This window comes from Tetrao urogallus (genome assembly GCF_951394365.1).
Source record: "Tetrao urogallus genome assembly, chromosome: 5".
Classification (NCBI taxonomy): Eukaryota; Metazoa; Chordata; class Aves; order Galliformes; family Phasianidae; genus Tetrao; species Tetrao urogallus.
Window position 1 is genome coordinate 25,128,215 of NC_136818.1, and position 21,379 is coordinate 25,149,593.

Consider the following 21,379-nt stretch of genomic DNA (forward strand, 5'->3'; position numbering starts at 1 on the left):
TTTCTGGAAATAAATACTTCCTGGGGGAGTTAGAAGGGTGGACAATGGGCAGTAAACAGTTACAGAATGTTATTAAAAATAGAGCCCCTCCCAAATTTTAAATGTTGTTTATGCTGCAATTTGCATTTTAGAGCTGTAAAGAGCTGAATGTTTTCGTAATCAACAGCAACCATTTTCTAAAAGTTTCCCAACTTTATAAGGGAGGAAACATTTCCTTTGTCCCCCCCTTTTACGTGGCATTTCTTAGCACTGTTCTTTCCCATTCAGTTGTACTCAGACCACGCTTCACTAGAACTGTCGCACCACCCCTTATATGGGTGCTATGAGGAAAAGAAAGAAAGAAAGAAACGCCTCATTATATTTACAAAGTGTGGATCTGACCAATGGAAAGTAAATATAATGAAGGAGGCTTATATTTAAGCAGCAGATGTTGATTGTGTAATTAAAAATGAGACACGCACAACTAGGCAATTAAGGATAGGCAAGAAATGTATTGATTTTTAGCTTCTTACCTTTAAGACTTTGGTTAAGCACATTAACTTCTGATAAGAAAAACTCAGATAAGACATGAAAGAAATGAGAAGTGGAGAAAAGGGCATGAAAGGAAATAGGGAAAGGCTAGTTCCAAGCTGAAATAGAGGCTTTTGGTACTTCAGACACAAAATCAAAAAGAATAAACACGACAACAGATGAAATGGAAACACTGAACAAATCAAATGAATACGGGCGTTGTTTTTTCTCATAAGATCACCTCTTCTTTCCTGCTGGCAATAGCTAGTGGAGAAAACATTGCCTCCCAGTTTGAAATGCACATCCCTTGATGTCAGCAAAAGATTAACAGGATCCACCAATCATTCATTACAGACTCAATAAATGCTAATAGCCAAAATTTTTGTACGCTTTTCTGCATCATCTGCCCCCTTACTTTGAGAAAACGTTGTATTTGCCAGAAAGACAATTACTCTCCACAGGGCATGAACATAAAGGAACAATCTATTTTCATCACCTTGAGAAGAACACTAGAGTACCCTCCTCTCTCTCAGAAGGCGTACAATGGCTCACCTCAGTAGTGGCTGCTGCTGCTGAGGTTCCGACAGTGACATGTCACTACTTGAAGATGCACTAGGAGGACGCTCTTGAGCCTTGTTTTCTTTGTCAGATTCTCCAGATGGCTGATAACCAGGTCTGGGCTAGAAATGAAAATAACCAGAAAAATGCATTTTCAGAAACCTGTAGGAATTTAGAAGCTTTTGTCTTGTTAAAACTGAAAAAGGTTTGATTTTCTCAGTGCAATATCACATCTTTCCTACCATGCACAGATTGAAAAGTATAGGACATATATGCTTTTGTCTCAGCAGAACGTAACGGGAAAAGAACTCTGCTCCTATACTGAACTTGTTCAACTGAACACAAATTGATATTAGTCTTTTACTATTGATCATTTCACACTCAGTTTCTGATTAGCAGACTTTTAATTAAACTCGCTACTGATTTAAGTTTGTCCACTGGCTGAGAGTAACTTCAGACAAAGCCTTTCAATTCACCATTCGATTGAGGTTTACAGTTTTCTTAGAAGTCAACTATTATAGTTGATGTTAGTAAATATTCTGAACTTTCCTTCTACTATAATAGAAAGATGATTCCCATTCACCTTTCAGAGAGGTCTCGCTACAAAGAGAAGCTACCATCAGTAGAAAGTTACTTCTGAATTCAAAGCACTGTAGTTTCTGCTTAAAAAACACTGTTTTCTATGCATGCTTCGGATAGCTCTCAGATCAGGACAACTCATGACTTTCCTAGATCATGAGTTCTCCTATTCCTGCAAACAACTGCCGCACTTTAAGTCAGTGAATCAGCTATACCTGTGTTTCCTGCACTGTAGGCTGCTGAGAGGGCTCTTTTAAAAATGTATGTTCCAACAACAGTTTAGAGTAAGTTTCTTGTAACCGTTTAGCTGCCGGAGGTTCAGGAGGAGGCACGCTCTTGACTTTTTTAAAAGCCTCCTTTTGCTTTCTATAGAGTTCTTGGAGTCTTTTGTTTTTCTGCTCCGTTGCCTCTTTTTGTGCTTTCTTCTCTTCACTCTGTTTCTTCTTCCTCTCCTCTTGCTGCCTGATGATGTACTGACGAACCTCATCTGTATCATAGTGACGTTTCCTAGAGATCACTTGAGGCTCCTCACTGGCAGCTACCTTGTCTGGTTTCCTTTTGGTTGGACTGTGGCTCCTGGTATTTTGAGTAGGCAAAACAGACTTCGGATTCTGCTTTTCCACATTTTTTTCCTGCTTCGTAAGCAGGGAATCCAACTGCAAGTCATCAAGAATTCCACGTATCTCCAAGGTCAGGAAATCCTTATTTACAGAGGCATGATCATCTTGGGTATCACCTGGAAGAGCAGATTCCTTTTTCTTCAGATTATTCCCAGATCGTACTTTACTCCTCGACCGCTCAGAACTTCTTGAAGAGGCTTTCTGTGTAACAACCAGTCTAGAATCTGAACCCGTCCTTCCAATACGACCTGTTAAAAAATAACTCGTCAGATATTGCAGGTAAAAATCAAACTCGGTAACTATACACTCTAACTGAAGCAGCAGGGAAAGTGAGGAGGGAGGTGATAAAAGATTGTGGAAAGTGATGCAATCATCGTGGAAATGGCAACCAACACTTAAAATAACAGAAGGGATTTTATTCGAGTCTCACCCCTTCCCTGCACATGAAGATTTCTCTGCACATCTTTAGACAGTCCCAGTTTAACTGCATTGGTACAACCAGTATACCTTCCTCTCTTTCTAATGACCACGAAGCATGTGTAACCAAACAATTCCACTGATTTTAATTCAGTATTTTGGGGAAGTTTCCTTTGCATTACAGCAAAACATCTGCTTACTCACCTCAACTTCAATTCCCCAGTGTGACGTCACCTATGCAGGTCTCACTGTAAATATGCTTATGTTTCAGATATGTGTCACAGCCTGAATTTAGCAGCCTCTGCTTACACTGAGCTCACACCCTTTATATTCTTACAGCCTTGCCACCTCAGAGGCATAATCAGCACAACAGTTACCACCTTCCCTTATTTAACCCGACATTTGGACACATTCTGAAAAGGGCTGGTGGAAGAAAAAATGAAGAATTACGATGCCCAGAGATGGTATTATATTCTACCTGTAAGAGCTAAAATAAATGTAGAAACATAAATGCCCAAACACAGCTTACAAATTACATGCAGCACACCTGGAAAATTAATCTGGCCACAGATGACTTCCAGCCATTCCTTTCCTCAGTAGTCTTAACAGGCAAAGACAGAACACAACTGATCAGATTTTGTTGTTTCCCTTTTTCCCTCTTTTCCAGAGCTCCTTTGCACCTTCATAGCATAGGAAGTGAGGTGATACATCCCAACCACGGAAGTGAATTAAATTCTCTCTGTAGCTGCCTCCAAGTTAAAAATAAGTTATTATATTAAGAAACTGACTATGCTACATCTCTGGCATCTACTTAATCCTGCAGACATGCAAAATGATATAATAAATGAAGAACAATGAAAGAAAGTACAGTGATAAAGAACTTACCAGGCTTGGCAGTGCGCTCTCGCCCCGTTCTGTCACTAGATACAGCTCTTCTGTCGTGTCCTATTTTGGGAGCTGGACCCAGTAGCTTTCTGACTAGCTTCTGTCCCTCCCGCCAGGAGGATGCACTTATTACATAGTTTCCACCTGCACAGTAAATAACAAAAGTCAAGCACCAGATGGATTTTCTGATGCATTAAAAAGAAGTATTGCTTGCACCTTTCAATCATTACTCTGCCCTTTAATTTTACATATGGGGTACAGCTGCAGTCACACACTCATAACAGCAAGTACCACGAAGACACTCAACAGCTGAATCACACAACTGTCAGTGCTTCATGCCTACACATAACATGGTGTAAAACCTCAATATATGCAGCAGAACATTAAAGCCCTATGAAACAAGGTTAAAAAAAAAAGGTTACACATGCCTAAAACTTAAGAGGCAAACATTAGATAGAAGATGTAAAATGTTTCAATAAGAAGAGCAGAAACAAAAATTGAAACAGAAATGCTAAGAAAGGCTTGTGTTTTTTTAATGTGAAGATGAATTGTTCCCTAGAAAGAACTTCAAACAGAGCTGAGGAAGGTGTCTTGTTAAGAGATAAAATAATAATGAGCAGCAGTTGTCTTATGCAAATTCACTGTCCTCTAGTTGACATTTCTGTACCATGACTGAAAAAAGAAAAAAAAGCCATTACCCTCCAAGCTCACAGTTAATTCACATACAGACTGAGTTTATGCCATCTGCAAAGCAATCGTAATGGCATTAGTATTATTTTATCATCCTACACATCATTAAATGATAAAAACTGGTGCTGGAATATCTCTACCTAACATTAATTAGATTAAAATGCTAGGTTTAGTCAACTCATCCTTCTTATGACTGCCTTAAAACATCATTAATCATTTTTAAATGGTCTTAAAGCCATTTTTGGCAATGCCAGTCCTCAGCCTCTCTTTTTCTTTCTTCATACACTCTAGGCTTAGGGAAAAAAAAGCAGCAAACACTATTCAGTAAGAAGTCTATAACCCACTGTTCATTTATTAACACCCCTCCTTGCTGTACTGTAAATTGTCCAAGTATTTTACAAATCTGCCAGCTGAAACATGTCACCACAATCCTCTTATACAGATTCATCAGCCAAAGGGGTTCTCCTGCCTGACTCGCTGCTCTCAATTACTTCTGTGTGCATTTAAAAAGGCAGTGTAAAGCCTCATCTTCCATTTCAAGTCAGCTGTTAGAACTAAAAGAAGCGAATGGAACAGAACATGAGCTGTGGCTATTTATAGCCTTGGCTATGTTAAGCAATTTCTTACTATGACTGGAGGAGGCTGGATCACACAGCTATGCCACTTAGATCTGTCTCTTCCACGCATTTGAGGACATAATTCTACTCACATTTACTCCATTACAGAGGATACCCAATGCCATTAAAACTCAAAGCAACCTGTACTCCTCCCTCATTTGGGACTGACACGAATTTAAGTTAGCTTAGAATGTTTCTTTAAGGATGAATTGATCAGCATAGGAAGCAGAAAATCCACGCTTAATGCTTTTAAGTATTAGCAGTCACCATCACAGCAAAATATCTGCATTTACAGCATGCACAAATGCAAATTCATCTCAAAAACCCTCTATAATAGTTTATTTTTTTTCCAATTTTTTTTTTTAATAGATATTCTTTAACAAAGTTTTTGCTAATTACTGGTGACTGTATATAACACCTTAAGAGGTGCAAGAGATGATTAGCCTTAACAGCACATTTTGTAAAAGAAATAAACATTCCTTTTTAAACATCAAGGTTTGTAAGACCTGTCAGGGAACGTGCTTGAGCATTTCCAATTGATGAAAAAGACAAGTACGGGCCAAGCCAGAACAGAAGGTGCAGGACAGCAACAACTTGATGCAGGACATGGAAGAGCATCAGAGCAGTGAGCCAAAGAACCAGAAGCTCAGCTGCTTCCCAACTGAGAAACTGGGAGAAATCCCATCCAGAAACAGCCTCTTCATGGAGGAGGACAACTCAATGGCTCCATTCCTACCTGTTACCCAACTGCTGGCATTTCAGTATCATCTCCATTCCAACTCCCAGCATTATTCACTGAGCTACAGGTCAGGCACTAACAAGTTTCCACATGAAACAGAAGCAGGATCCACTTCTGTCCGCACTGGGCTGATGGACACTCGAGGATATCCCCTGACACACACACACTCATCAGCAGTTTCCAAATGGAAAGGTGAAAAATTAAAAATATCCCCAAACTAAAAAAAGCATACATAACCAAGCAAACACCAAACACACACGCATCCTCAATACCATCCACTATCACTACAATTGCATTTTTGCACATCTGCAAAGCTACCGAAAACTACAAGCTTTATTTTATTATTTCCTGAAACAAAGCTCATCTGTGAAGCATACACATGCAACAGTTTTCCTTCTACATTAGGGGAGGTCACCTGGTTTGGAATCTGGATTTGACGACTGTGGCAGTTTCTGAACTTTCCGCACCGGTCTGGATGCTTTTCTCTCTTTGTTTCTCTCACCAGGTTTTTCTTTCTTTGTTGAATTCTCTAAAAAAAAAAACAAAACAAAAAAGCAGCAAGAGTTGTTAAGTGATATCCCACAGGAAAAAACATATAACATTCACCTTAAAAAAGAGAAGCTCAGAAGCACAGTCTTACAGCACGAACATTTTGAATCAAGTATTGTTTACCTATGCACTGAAACACACAGAAGCCAAGCCAAGCCACAGCAAAGCTGTAACAGATCTTTACAAAGTCCACTTTCCATTTTAAATGCTATTTTGACAGGTAGAAGCAATTCTTTGTTCCCTTTTACTACAGACATTCCACTTTACAGTACTAATGTTCCACACAAACACGCAGTTCCTTCACTCCTGAAATACCAGGGCTGCTCCCTCCACATTAATGCATGACATAAAATCCACTTGCTGCTTCTGTGCCCAAGTGTGCAGGACAGGACACCCGCGTGCCCTACTTTCTGCAAAATTACTTACCCAGTGATGCAGAATTACTCTGTGTCGCTTAAGCCCTCATTTAGAACACAATTAGGTTTGAGGTTTTAGAGAAGCCAGCCACACTCCCCCAAGATAAACTTGTATTCTACCATGCTTTTACATTAAGGTAAATTGAATGAGAAGGAAAACTGGATGTGGCTTCATCACTAACTGCACTGAGTGGGTGTCCCAGCTGCCCTGGCAGAAAGCAGAGACAAGCACTGCTCAGGAACAACTGGCAAGCCATGCCTTTGCTTCCAGCAGCCTACCATGGACTTCTAGAAGCACTTTAATTTACATGCCTTGAAGATGCTCTTCTTAATCCTGCTACAACCAGACGGTGTTTATGGACCTCTACAGCCACTACTGTTTGTTTGTTCCCCTATTCAACATGGATAGAGATGAAGTTTTATTACTTAGATGCTGATTTTTTCAGCACTTAATTTCAGCTGAATTCACTGATGGAGGATCAGAGACAGATCAACAGGTCACACTAAATGGAAATTCAAGAGGCCTGTTCTGCCCTCTGTATCCTTTCCTCACCAATTTTCCATTCGTATTTGAGCCTGACAAGCATAGAAAATGAAGGCAGAAAGCATCAGAGACCTCAGTGACTGCACTTGCAGAAACCAAGATAGCCTCCTCACCACTCTCAGTGCCAGACAGCTCTTTCCTCATACCAGGAAACTGCAATTGCTTCCCACACACTCTATTCATATTACAACAAATTTGTTCAGTGAGGCAAAGTCGGAACACCTCTAAGACAGGATTATTGGAAGCCTGGGATCTGTATGCAATATCCTTTAGCCTATCTGCTGAAGATGTAAAGGTATTCTGCATGGTCTGTGCTAACATAAAGAAACTTCACTGAACAAAAGAGAAAAGCTTCTGCAGTTATTAGAAATCTTACAGCTTATTTAAGAAACAAAGGACCGTGGAGCAGTTTCAATGCAAGTCACTATACACACCCAGAACTCTCCATGCTGTAACTTCAGTACAGAGTTAACGTATGGATAGATAATCCCATGGGCTAAAAATACATTTATAGTACATATTATACGCAGCTCCAGCATTTGATTACTTGGTATCAGTTATTGAATATAACCTTTTCAGGTCAGCAAGGAGACACGTTCCACCACAGCTGTTCTACTCATGGGATTAGAACAAAAATAGTGTTGAACACAACAGCTTGTTTCCTCGTAGACAGAAGTTCACTGAAAACACGACCCAAATGCCTTTTTAATTGGATCTCCTAGCTAATTTTTCAAAAAATTTGGGTTTACGTAAGGAGCTCATGAACTACTCAAACCATATGCTTGTCAAAACTAAAAATAAACAACGCTAGCCTTCACAAAAATATCTTCAGAATATTGGCATTCAATGCACGAGCAAATGCTGAACAGAATATCTGAACAACTATTTCATTGAAATGGTTGCCCTTTCTGATTTTTTTTCTGAATGAATCCAAAAGAATTTCTTAGTATCTTCTCAAGCCATATAAGCAAACCAAAGCTGAAATCCAATCATTTCCCTATGAGCCACTATACTATCAACACCGTGAAGTGCCTTTCCCTCTAACCTTAAATATGTTTTGACAAATTTAAAATGTTATTTTTAATGTGTAATAAGCAAACTCTTAAGTGTCAAAAATAGTGGTTCTTGGGGGATATAATTTTCCACTCCAATGCTTCTTATTAATTTGATCTCTTTCTCCAATTAGGCGAATCAAAAGCAATTCAACCCTACAGCTCTTCACTGTAACCACTTCAAAACACTTTTGTGGACATCCTAATCTAGATTAGCCAGAGAAAAGAGCTGTCAATGGCAATACAGTTTTCCAGAGTGAAAAAATGAATGAAGACTGGGTCCTGGAGCCATAAATATGAAAACATAAAGCACGTGTTACAGCTCTGACTGTTTAGCTGCTTAAATTTGCAATGTATTTGTTTTACAGTTATCTTCACTCAGTCTTTATCATCAAAATACTGTGCTACTACCTGAGTTCATCACAAAGAAAAAAAAATAATAATTTCTCCCATGTTTCTGTTCTTCAACAGCAGCATTTAATGCTTTTCAAAAGGCCTCCAAGTAAACAAATAACAGGTTTTTAAGCTTTTAGTATTCAACACTTGATCTTACATCTAATATGGAATAAAGCCCAATGGTAACATTCTTCCAATTTACCACTGCTGAGTTACATAGTGCCTCCTCCCAGACTTAATAAGCCTTACAACACTGAAGGTACAGAGTTGCAGGGAAAACTAAATCTAGATAATTTTAGAAGGTTTTTTATATCTTTTTTTTTTTTTGTCTACCTGTATCCTTCTTTTCAACAGAAGCTGCGCTTTCATAAACCAAGCTGTTATCCTAACTGCCTCTGCAGAAAGCTTGCTTCTTTCTTGGGTCCTTGCAGAGGACTCCAGCACTTAGAAAGAAAGCTGGACACAGCTGAACCTTCCCTATTGTCAAGAGACCACAGAAAGCCTCTAAAGAAGTCCTTGCAAACAAATCTTTGGGACATAAATTTCTCCTACAACTCCAAGATTTTGATTATTCTGATGTAAAAGCATGACAGCTCTATAAAGCCACAGATATGAAACCAAGCTCTTGCCATATCATCCCTCACCACACATAGCTGATGACACACCCCTTTACTGCAGAATACCTAATTAATGCATTTTAAATAAGCAGATCCCAACAGATTTTCCATAGCAGATGCACTCCATCTCCCCTTCAGCAGTCTATAAGGGTGCTAAATCCTAAAGGCTGCGTTGCTTAATAAATTCAATATGCATATCACCTGTTAACTGGTGTGCTATATCTGCATACAGCTCCCGACCAACGTGAAATCCTTGCTCATGCCAGATCTTTCCATCTGGAGCACGAATTTTAGCTTCTGCAGGATTAAAACCTGGAAGTAAACAATTGAAGAGTTTTAAATAATTGTGTAAAATGTAAAATTGGGGTACAAAAGGAATGGGAAATTGACAAGTAAAATAGAAACGACTTGAATTACTAATAATAAACCAGAAGAAAGCAAAATATCAGAATGCTGTCCGCTCACAGACCAAAACCCGCAGACAAGTATGAAGAAAAAACTGAAAAGGCTTTCTCAGTCAATAACATGTTGCTATCCCCTGGGAACATAAAACAAAACAACATAAAAATAAACCCAAATAGTAATACAGCAAGATTATTTTTTAAAAGTAATTCATAAGAAGAGACAAGAAGATTTTAAAAGGAATTCACACTTCTAAAGGTTGTTGAGAATTTCTTGCCCAGATCTGTGATAGTATCATTCTATCCACTCCTGCTATTTCAGCACAACAGTTAGTCATTTCCATGCTTTGATACTTTACAAAATTGAACTTTGCTCCTTTGCTACGAGCGACTAACAGGGATTCTGCACCCCCATACCTTTGTATGCTGGAGCAGCAGGTGCAGCTGCCACTTTCCTGACTTTGGGAATAACAGTATTCTCCACATTTGTGACCACTACAGGCTGTTCAGCAAATCCTGAGTGCTGGCCTCTGCCAGCCAGCTCTTCAGAATGCTCCCACTGCTTACGAATCCGCTCCTTCAGCTTCTCCAGCTTAGCATCATGCTGCTGCCGTTTCAAGATTTCCAGCCTATGAGCAGCAGTACTCGTGGCAGAAGGGAAAGACACTTTCAGATCACCATCTTGGGACGTGTTACTCAGAGGAGCTTTAGTGTTACCCTCATCTCCTCTGGAACTGCTAGTTTTTTCCTCTTCCAATCTTGGAGGTGGTGCAGCTTTAAGAAATGCCTCATTATTTTGCAAGGCATCAATTGCTGGTCCATCATTTAAATACCTAACAACAGTCTCATCTGCAGCAGAAGAACACGGACTATCAAAATCTCTTCTGTGGAGATCCTGTTCATCTCTGTCATGTATCACACGGCCCATTACTTCAGCCTTCCCTTCTGCTTCACAGAAGTCCAAACAAGGCAGAAGTTGCTTGGCTTCCACTTGGCCAGAACCGTGATGCGGCAGAGAACTCAATGTATCCCTGCTGTAATAAAAGGAAGAAAAAAGTCACCATCAGAAGTGCAACTGCAGGACCTTCCAAATCAGCTATAAACATGCTCATTAACTAAGAATGACTCATCTCCACTTCAAAGGTAACTTCTTTTAAAACTTGACCATGATATATTCAATAAGGAAAGTCTGAAGAAATCATACGAAATTGCTACTCCAAATTTGAAGTACTTTTCTACACTCTCTGAATAGGATTTTAATGGACTTGTGGTGGATATATTGTCAGGACAAAACGTATTTAATATTTTTACTCACTTAATATTTTAACTGACTTAATATTTTTACTGAGGTTCAAGAAGTGAATCTCCATCATCTAAGCTTGCTGGCTTGCTTCATCAGCAAGTGTGTTTACTGAGCTCATTTAAGAAACCCTTAACACTGTACTCAATAAATTCTCTCTCTCCACATATTTTTCTCACATAGCATAGTAAGCATTACCCATCAATGTAACTATAGAAGATGAGTGGTTTAATTGCATATAATTTCACCAGCAAAAATATATGTATAAAATAAATCTATCCTATGCACAGCTTAAGCAGCTACTACTGGCAGCTGTCAGATGAGACGTGATGTGTTAATGTAGCAGCTCCACATTTATCCTATAGCATAGTAGCTTGTAGGAGCATTACAGTAATTAACACATATGAAGAACAGGTTTCTCTGTATTTTCTTTTTTCTCACACCCCACCATCTTCTATGGCCTCTAAACTACCCTGCCACTTTTCTTCTTGACCTTGCTTACTCCTTCAATGATAGCACAGTGTGGAACAAGAACATTTGGGAACACGTGCTTAAGAACTAACGAAACAAAGTTGAAAAAACATGAGGAAATGCTCTTTTTGGTCCTTATTACAGAAACTAAATACTTAAACCAATCAAGCCACAGTCAATCTGATGGTGTGACCCCATTTCAACACGTTTGACTTTAAACTCATTCTCTGGACAAAAAATAAGTTTCTAAGTTAAAAACAAAGAAACTTGTCCAACAACACATGATGCTCGTGGATGGGGTAAGAAGTAAATTTCTGAGTCACCATCAAACAATATCAGCATTAGCTTAATTTTTATTTGAGTATATTTTTAGCAGCCAGTTGTTCCAACTTAACCTGTATGAAGCCAGCGGTTCACGAAATTCCACCCGGTTGCTTTTTTTCACATTGCTTTCAAGGGTTGTGGCTCGAAGAGGACTGCGTGAGGACTTCTCCTTGCCTGGTTTAGTTTGGCTGGAAGACCGGGAAGCTGAAACAGAAACCAAAGAACCCTTTATATACTTTATATACTTCATATACCCTCCAGAAGGAGAGATTTCTTGGGGCTGAATGAGTAAGCACACAATTTTGGGGAGTTCAAGCGGCAATTCAAAATAACATTTAAAGTTCTCCCTCTCTCTTACTACAGTCCAACTGCAGCAACTAGGAGCATGCTTAGCACGTGCTTGAAACAGTGGTGACTGGAACTAGATGATCTTTAACATCCCTTTCAACCCAACCTTTCCTATAATTCTATAATTTAAAGAGAGACAATAATGCTTAAACATTAATTAGATGCAATGAAACCTATGTATACTGACTGTGTTGCCACTCAAAGTCAATCTGCTACACGTACTGAAGAAAAAGAGTGTTATAAGAACACTCAAAAAAGTTAAGGTTAAAATAAAGCAAGCGTGAGATTTAACATTCCATCAGGGTCTAAGAGTTGACAATGCTAAAAAATGTAAACAGCTACTCCAACATAAACAAAGGCATATACAACTGTTATCAAGACCCCAATAAAACAAGCCATCAGGATGAGATAAGCACTGCTCACTCATAACAATGGGCAAGCCTTGTCACTCATTCTAGCTGTATGTGTATGTCAGCAAATTTTCACTCCCAAGCTAAGAGAAGAAAATATTAGTTTATCCTGCACAATTAGTTTTTCATCAGTAGAGATCATTAGCAGAAGACACCTTGGACACACACAGGATTGAGTTGGTGGGGGAAAAGAATAAAGGCTTCCCAGACTGCAGTAGCTTAACCCTGCATTGCATGCTATGCCCTAAATAATACATACCTTTCCTGTTTGTTTTCCTGCTGGTACTAGCAGAGGGCTTCTTAGCATCCATGACAGAATCAAACACAGCTGTGCTGGTGGGAGCTATTTCCAATTTGTTCTCTATGTGCCGTAGCTAGAATTTGAAGATAATGCACATTAAAATACTGTTTTCAATTTTTAAAAAACAGGTTTTTTCCCCATGTGACATTTTTCCTCCTCATTTTCATAAAGAATAAAACTGCAGGCCAAAAGCAACTTTACAATGCTTGTGTTACAAAATGAGAGAGCCTTCTGACCAGAAAATGCAAGATTATTAGGATCTGTTTAAAAAGATCATCTGAATTATGATCTGTTATATAGATATGTTTCCATAAGTAAGCTTTTGTGAATAAATTAACAATAACATGCCATTCAGAGCCTTACTGCTTGGCCTCAATGAAGTATTAATTCCACTTGGAATATATTCTATAATACTCTTACCAAAAAGAGAGCATAATACAGAATTCCACGTGTAAAAATCCTATACTGATGCTCAGGTATTCACATAGAGAGGAATGTGGGCCTAGAAAAGAGCCAAATTCCCCCCAAACTCACACAACTTGGTTTCACTGACATCACTTTTTAGAAAGCGGAGTGCAACTTCTTAAGCATCTAAGTTAAGTTCCCACAGAAAGACTGCAATTTCAATGCTCAAAGATGAAAAATGATGAAGTACCATGATGATGTACCAATGTACAGCCCCAGTTTCTGACTCCTTTGGGAAAGCAGGGGAGAGCTCTTTGTTCAGGTTTACAAAAATAAGAGAACTCTGCATTTTCTTAGATAGGAAATAAGGCAATACCATGCTTGAGACTTAGAAGGTAGTACTGTGCTCCAGGCTAAGCTTGCTGTGTCAAAAATTTCTTTTATTACCTGTGGAAAGTCAGGACTGTCTGACATGCACACACACCACAATCACTTGCTCTATTTTCAACCTAACAGCAAACCACTCAGCAAAATAATATTTTCATTCAAACTATTCTGATTTGAAAAGCAGTTAAAAACGAGTACTTACAGCAGCTTTAGTCTGAGAAGGAGTAGCCCATGCTGCAGTTGGATCTTGTATAGCAGAAGAAAAGAAATAAGTTACTTATTATTATATGGAAAATAATGAAAGAAAACGCTGCTTGAGAACAATTGTCATTGGCTCACTAATCGAGTTCTTTTAATGACTCAATTCCAGCCTGTAAATACCCTCGGTAAGAGGCTGTTATCAGCCATGATTCATCTTAACAGAGCAATAAAATATTTAATGTCAAATTTAATGAGTTCACTAAGTTACGCTGAATGCATTACAAGACTTGAAACCAGATCTACCACACATTACAGAAGATAACAAAGCCAGTTGTCTACCCCAACACAATATCTTAGGTGGAGTAATGGTCATGAAGAGCAAGCACAAGGCACTAATCCACTTCAGCCTTTTAATACAAACAGCACGAGCTCCACGGAAACCCCAGGTGAGCAGGATACAGCAGTGCTTTCCTCTAAAATTATTTACTTCTTCAGTTCACTTATTTCTTTCAAGAAATAATAATTATATATATATATATATATATATATATATATATATATGCATATAATTGCTTACACACACAACATTCAAAAACTTTATGTGGATCAGAACCATGGAGAAGAGTAGTATTAAGAAGTTTTAAAAACATATATTTTTGCCTTACAGTAAAAAAGATGCCAATATCATTTTGGGCAAGATAAAACGATGCTAAGGAATAGGAGGGATAAGAAAGTAAGACAGAAACGACTGCTCTTTGAGGGATGGTGTTCCATGTCTACAGAATCCCTCAGTTTCATAACTTACATGATTTGAAAAGAAACTGAACTTATCACAGGAGACATCAACAGTAATGTCCTCTTGTAGATAAAACAGTCATCTGTATCTACTTTTAAATTTCTGGAGTCCAGTTTTGTCACAGTGGGGATCATATGCCTGATCTCAAACCACGGGCTCAGCATGTGACTCAGCTGCTCCACCAGATGAGAGCCTTCTTCCTCTTAGAGATGTAGCATACTTTTTCCCCCCTCCCCTTTCAATTGCAGACTAATCACAACAGTGAAAAGCTCCTTAGATTCCTCCAGCTCTAGGCAACCTAAGTGCTGCCAGGGGTGATGTACTGCTTCTAGTCAACAGTCTGCAGCTCTTCACCACTCTGGAACTGAGCTGGAGGCAAGAGCAACTGCTTATCAGATGCTTCTTTCAAGAGACTACAGTTCCCAATTTCTGTTCCTGCATTGCTCCTCTTCTACAACACTAAAAAAAAATAAATAAAAGCTGTCTCTGTGCCATCTTGGCAGCCACACCACAGGCTGGCAATTCCTAACACAGATCAGCAAATACTCTGCAGATCACAGTGCGAAACTGCTACCTCTGCAGAAAATAAGTCATATAATACATGGTCTTAGCTTCCACATCAAGGCAGAAGAATGCTGTCTATGAAAGCTCCACAAAGTTTCAAAGAAGTCATGACAAAAATTTACAGCAAAGAAATACAGTAGAGAAAATCCATACCTCTGGTCGAATCCTTGGCTTGGTTATGCCTTGGATTCTGCTGAGCCACCTCACTGGACTTGTTGGTCCACATCATGTCAATTTATCTACAAAAAAAAAAAAAAAAAAATACATAAAAATTAAATAAATTGTATGCTAAAGGTAATATGACCTTGATCACGAGGATGAAATTCTAGAAAGAAGGGAAACTGGCTGTTTTCTTTTGTGTTTCAGTATTTTGTTACGGGGAGCAAGCCAGGTGAAGTCAAAGAATTCTGCTGCTAGGACAGGTGCTGCACAGCTCCTTCACACAGCCCTGCAGCTCCATGCATCACATCATTTGTGCTGGGAATCACTGCCCTCCTCTGCCTCAGAAACCATCTTCTGTTGTGCTAGATAAATAGTAAAGCAAACATGAACAGAAGTGGGGACATCTTCCATAAAGAACCAAGCTTGAGAGCTGATAGCAGTGCTTTAAGTCACCATTATCAGGCTTCTGGCACCAGGAGAAACATGACAAAACACACCCAGTATGTATATACATTTAGCATAAGAGAGCTTGCAACCATTTCTTAAGGGAACACATTAACCCTCTTCAAGTAATTACTTGTGATTTACTCTTATCCTTTGAATTACCAATATATATACAGAGGATCTTAGTCTGGGACTAGAATTGTCCTCACTATAAACACACAGCTCTATATAGATTATTGTATGATGCCCTTGAGAACACAGTATAGTAACATTCTCTATGTATTCCTACATTCTTTAAAGAAGTTTCAGATGGAAAAAAAAGGAAGCATGAAATTATTTCTTGCATCTTTCATCCTGATGCTCAAGGAAGGATTGGCAGCCCTGCATCTGAGCTGAGCAGATCACAAGTCAGACTGAAACAGCCCAATTTTAATATCAAATAAATATCAAAAAAGCTCTAGTTTCCAATCACAATGCCACTTGTAAGCATAAAGGTTGGCTTTTCAGGTGTCCCTCTCCCCTCTTTTGGAAGGATGAGAAGAATTCAGCAGCTTTTCAAGATCCACCAACAAATGATGCTGATTTCCACCAACCTCTGAATTCCTAAAATAACTTCTTCCTATCACTACAGCTCACATGAGCAAGCAGAGCCCTCTGAAAAACAAGTATTTGTTTAAGTCAGTGCCCCTCTCTGCAAGAAGTTACACCAGAGGAAAGCAGCCAGGAGTGGGGGAGAAAAGAAAGAAAAAGCAAATCAAGATACAGTTGGCAAGTCTATTTATAAGATTTACACGCAGGAGAACGGACCAGCCAGGCACCAAAATACACTGACATGAATACTGATGCTACACTAGACACTAACACTACACTAAAATGTGATGCAAAGGAAGCGTAAATAATTTTCAAAAATATCGTTTTACATCAACCTAAAAATTGCCTCAACGTTCCATGAACAATTTTAAGAATAAACATGTTGTAAAAATTGCATTCTGAAGTGAATGCTTCAAAAACTGAACGGTCCATCCCCATTCTGCACGCAAGTTGGAGGAAGCAGGGGATAAACAGCAGCTCAACAACCCAAATTCCAAAGAACTTCTGGATGCCAAAGGTTATCTGCAGCCTGGATAAGACCATGGAAAAAACTGGAAGGCTGCAGATTCAGCAAAGCTGATGTGGTGGTGTGATGGCTCCCATGCAGGCAGTCAGGTCACCAAACGCTGGTTTGCCAAGCCTGGGTGGATGGCTAAGACACAAACGTGGTCTGACATTCCACGACCACATCACGTGCCCGTCTCGTTTTTTACCCATTTGTCCAAGAAAGAAAAAGGTACACACCAAAAGGTGCAGCAGAACTGCTGCTGATGAGTGCATTGAGGGGAAACTAGCAAGAAAAGCAAACTCCTGCAAGAAAATGAGGAGAAAACACCACTATCTTCCACAGACAGTTCCTATGGGCGTGATAAGACATGGCAAACGAGGAAATGGAAACTAAGAGAAAAACACTGCCAAGCAGAAAAAGAAGAGAAACCAGCACTGAATTTACTATCACACACACCAGATAGCATTGAAAGGAACAGCAGATAACAAAACAAGTCAAACATCAAGAGAACAGCACTTCTGAAAGGGCAAAAAAATGTAAGAGTAGAATATGCTTAGCAAAGGTACTCCAAAAAATGTCAAGATACAAAAAACAGGGCTAGGAAAAGAGAGAAAAGCAGGATGCAGAAGAGAGAGAGACTGGGGAAAGACAGGTAGGACAGGAATGGAACAGAAGATTGAATGGCAAAAAGGAGGAAAAGCAATGGGAAGACTGGTTTTGTTGTTCAGTTTTCCAAGAGTGCTCAGTATGATTTTTTTCCTTGGTAGCACAACCTCGAGTAAAGGAAGGAAGAAACTCAGAAAACACTGCAACAAGGAAATGGGAGAGGAAACTGCATCATATGGATTCAGAGAAGGCAGAGAGTATGAGCAAGAGACTGACCACAGCTTTCATTAGCAGTTAGTAACTGCAAAGCAAAAAACACCCACAGTATGTAGACGAATTATATCTCTCAGGACCTTGCTTCTTATATAAACACAAGGATGCCAAAGGAAATCAAGTCACACAACAGAAAACATGCAGGCTCGCTAAGAGGAAGGAGAGAAGCAAATGATTGACATTGACTTCTAAGGTTTGATATTAACTGTTTAACCCACGAAGTGGGAGCTTCTGTTCCAGGCTGGGAATACACGGGGCCAGCACTTGGCACAGCTTAGCTACCATAAAGCAGCAGCACCAGCAGGAGCCATCCTCCTCTTGTTCTACACCATGGTTTTCCTTGCCTTATGCAGGCAGAAAGTCATACAGTCTTAGAATCCTTAGAGTTGGAAGGGACCCTTAAAGGCCATCTAGTCCAAATCCCCTGCAATGAACAGGGACACCACAGCTCCATCAGGCTGCCCAGGGCCTGATCCAGCCTCACCCTGACAGTTTCCAGGGATGGGGCACCAACCACATCTCTGGGCAACCTGTGCCAGTCAATGATATTCAGTGGCAAAGAGAAGTGGACTGTGAATTAGGTGAGCAGCTTTTGTGCTCTTTTTTTATTAGTTTAAGCTAATCCTCTTTTAGCATTCCCTTCAAACTCTATGTAAGCCGAAGAAAGGAAAATGAAAGGAAGATGGAAGAACAGCTGCGTCAGTCCCAGTCCTGTAACACACTCCCCAGTCGTTACCCAAAGGCAAATGCTTGAAGCTGCTTCCTCAAGGGCTGCGTGTGGGGCTGAGGACAGCAGAACCACTGCCACCCCTGCTCCTACAGGGCACGGCTGGGGCTCCAAGGCCTGACAGAGGCTGCACATCCCACTCCAGTGGCTCCCACTGTGCCCAGTCCTGCGCAGCGCAGGCAGAGCCTGTGGGGAAACAGACACAGGGAAAGGCTACAGGGAGACTGTTCCAGTTTTAAGTCTTTGCTTACAAAGAACTGGAAGTTGGCTTCTGAATCCTTAAGACCCGCTGGAACTCCTGCCTGCACAGCTACAGATCTATGCTACTGCCGGAACAGACACTCACAGGCGGACAGACCTTGTCAAACAAACTGGTTTTGGGAGCAAGCCTGCTGAAAGTGATGGAATTTCTATTTAAAGGTGCCAGAAACACTTTCCATGACTCCTTAAATGCCACACAGTACAATTTCTAATGATGTGCTTGAGTTCAGAATACAAATACATTCATCCACTCCATTTTCTGGAATCTGAGCTTTTGCCACATTGCATTATTCCAAATAAACAGGAGATCAAAACATCCATATTACATTAAGACTTTTGTTTTAACTTTCATTTGATACAAGAATAACCAGCATTTTGTTTTGCCTCAACATATGCTGAAAAAGCTTCCTCCCTCAAAGCAGAAAGAAGCAGGTGACTTCTTGACCTTCCTCAGCACTGGGGACAAGATCCAGTGCAACAAATACACATCTGCCCAAAATAAATACATGAAAAACAAACAAAAAAAAACCCACCAACAAATACACATCACCCACAATCTTTCTCCAGACCTCCAAAGAGATTTCTGCAAGAAAGTTGGGCGTTTTTCTTCTTGTGAAGTTTAGTTGTGCCTCATGATAGAGTTCCTGGCTTCCAACCACCAAGAGTGCCTGCACAGGTAGCTCTGCCTGCTATTGCATCCAAGCAGCTGCTATTGCTATGACTCAGAGATTGTTTACTGGTCCACACTGCTCTGGGCCCCACTGAGTAAGGCTGTATGTGAGACAACAGGTAATTATGTGAGGCCAACGCAAAAAAATGCTGAAAGTAAGCAACAAGGCACAACTGTTAGCTGCTCTCAATGAGTAATGTTGTAGGCAATACTGTTCAGTCCTGCAATGCAAGCAGTAAATATACGAGATGATCTCATGTTCTGGTTGTTAAGAAAATAGAAACTATCAATCAAAAAGATTCATTTATATATCTATGTATGTATGTGTGACTTTTGGCCTGTCATAAGCTAGAAAAATATTTCAAAAGCTTTTAGGGATACTAAAGAAGTTAAAAGAGAGCAATCAAGATACAGCACACATTCACATACAGAAAAGCAGTAAGAAAAATGTGAAGTGCACATAGCTACCTCTAACTGTTAACCAGAAAGACAAATGACATCAACTGTCCCACCCCCATCAAACAGCAGAAAATTCAGCTGAGACACACAAACACGAAGCACGAGTTGTAAGATGAAATCACTGACATCAGCCAGGTACTAAATTTGCATCCAAACTACACTGAAGAATCTCCTACGAATGAAACTGCTGCCCAGATTGCTGTGGATGCTCCACCCCTGCAGGTGTTGAAGACCAGGCTGAATGGAGCCCTGGGCAGCCTGGTCTGGTATCAGATCTGGAGGTTGGTGGCTCTGCTTGTAGCAAAGGGGTTGGAACTTAATGATCCTTGAGGTCCCCTCCAACCCAAGCCATTCTATGATTCATTCATTCCATGACTGCATGAAACACTACAGAATGTCCCTCCCCCCAGGTATAAGCTGAGGATGGATATTTGCAACGTTCTTCTGCTGTGAAAAGCCACATCAGCTTGCAAAAGTGTCCCTGCTTCATCACAAGCAATGCAAAAGCAATGGCTGGAGCTAAAAACTGAATCAGTGGCTTAGCTAAAAGTAAAATGCATTGAATGTCTTACTCTGCTGCATCACATACTAGGAGGTACTCTGAGGAAATGTACTGAGATGAATGTTGTGACAGCTCACGTAACTCGATGCATTGTTCGTGAAGAAATCAGAGTACAAAGGCACAGACAATGCATCCATTTATTAAGGAGAGGCACATCCATTCAGGAGTTCTGTACTGCCTTTGACTACAAAGATATTTGCATTTATCACAGAGAAGAAAATCAGTAACACATTCTAATTTCAGAAAGATACAACACTTCTGTGTTTGTTTCCTCAGCCTTCGTAACAGAAGTTCTCCCGTTTCATCTCCAGTTACTGCATGATAGAAGACTGCAACTCTTGCAGCCCATACTAAATCCATTCAGCAGAACAAGCCTGAGTCCTTCAGCACGTCCTGCCTTGGAAAGGCCAGTAACCAGCAAAGACTGGTACCAGGACCCTGCTGAGAAGATCTTTTTCTTGCACTAGATAGAAAACAATAAAATATTCTCTTGTATTTAAGAAATTACTGTGCTGTCCCATTAAATGCTCCAAGTGCCTAAAGCATTAAATCCGGATTTTCTGATGCGACATAACAATTCCACCTGATGCATTTTCACTTTTGGAACAGATACACTTTTTGCCACAGATAACCATTTGGTGAGGCTGTTCTTACAACACAGACAATTTCTTTCAGCATTCAGTAAGAATGACCTCGTAGAACTGATTCTTTCATCTACTTGCTCTATTCTTTCTGCAGTATATTGAGAAAGGTTTCTCAGCTACGCATACAAGTAATTTTATTCTCAATAGAGCAGTCCATGAAAGCCTATTACATCATTAGCACAATGATACACATATCTGTTCTAGGCACTTACATCTACAGACAATTCTTGCATTCAGACATTCCGATCCAGCCACGTGTCTGAGATACTAGGAAAGTTTTCTCTCTACACTCAACTTCTCCCGTCATAATTACACTGCTACACTGGTTCTCACTAACACCACCTATACTGAATAGCACAAATTGCATTACCGAGT

The 21,379-nt window shown here is 39.9% G+C and overlaps 1 protein-coding gene across 1 annotated transcript in view; it reads right to left on the bottom strand.

The window, feature by feature from the left end:
• Nucleotides 1-15,326, bottom strand: part of CEP350 (centrosomal protein 350) — a gene marked incomplete at both ends in the record, with an annotated part of 59,305 nt that extends 43,979 nt beyond the window's left edge. The window contains 10 exons of the mRNA XM_079536089.1: nt 1,063-1,190; nt 1,863-2,515; nt 3,570-3,713; nt 6,031-6,144; nt 9,391-9,501; nt 10,008-10,624; nt 11,757-11,889; nt 12,703-12,817; nt 13,739-13,782; nt 15,251-15,326. Of these exons, the coding sequence (XP_079392215.1) occupies nt 1,063-1,190; nt 1,863-2,515; nt 3,570-3,713; nt 6,031-6,144; nt 9,391-9,501; nt 10,008-10,624; nt 11,757-11,889; nt 12,703-12,817; nt 13,739-13,782; nt 15,251-15,326 (2,135 nt within the window). The remainder of the gene's footprint in view (nt 1-1,062; nt 1,191-1,862; nt 2,516-3,569; nt 3,714-6,030; nt 6,145-9,390; nt 9,502-10,007; nt 10,625-11,756; nt 11,890-12,702; nt 12,818-13,738; nt 13,783-15,250) is intronic.
• Between the last annotated feature and the right edge of the window lie 6,053 nt (nt 15,327-21,379).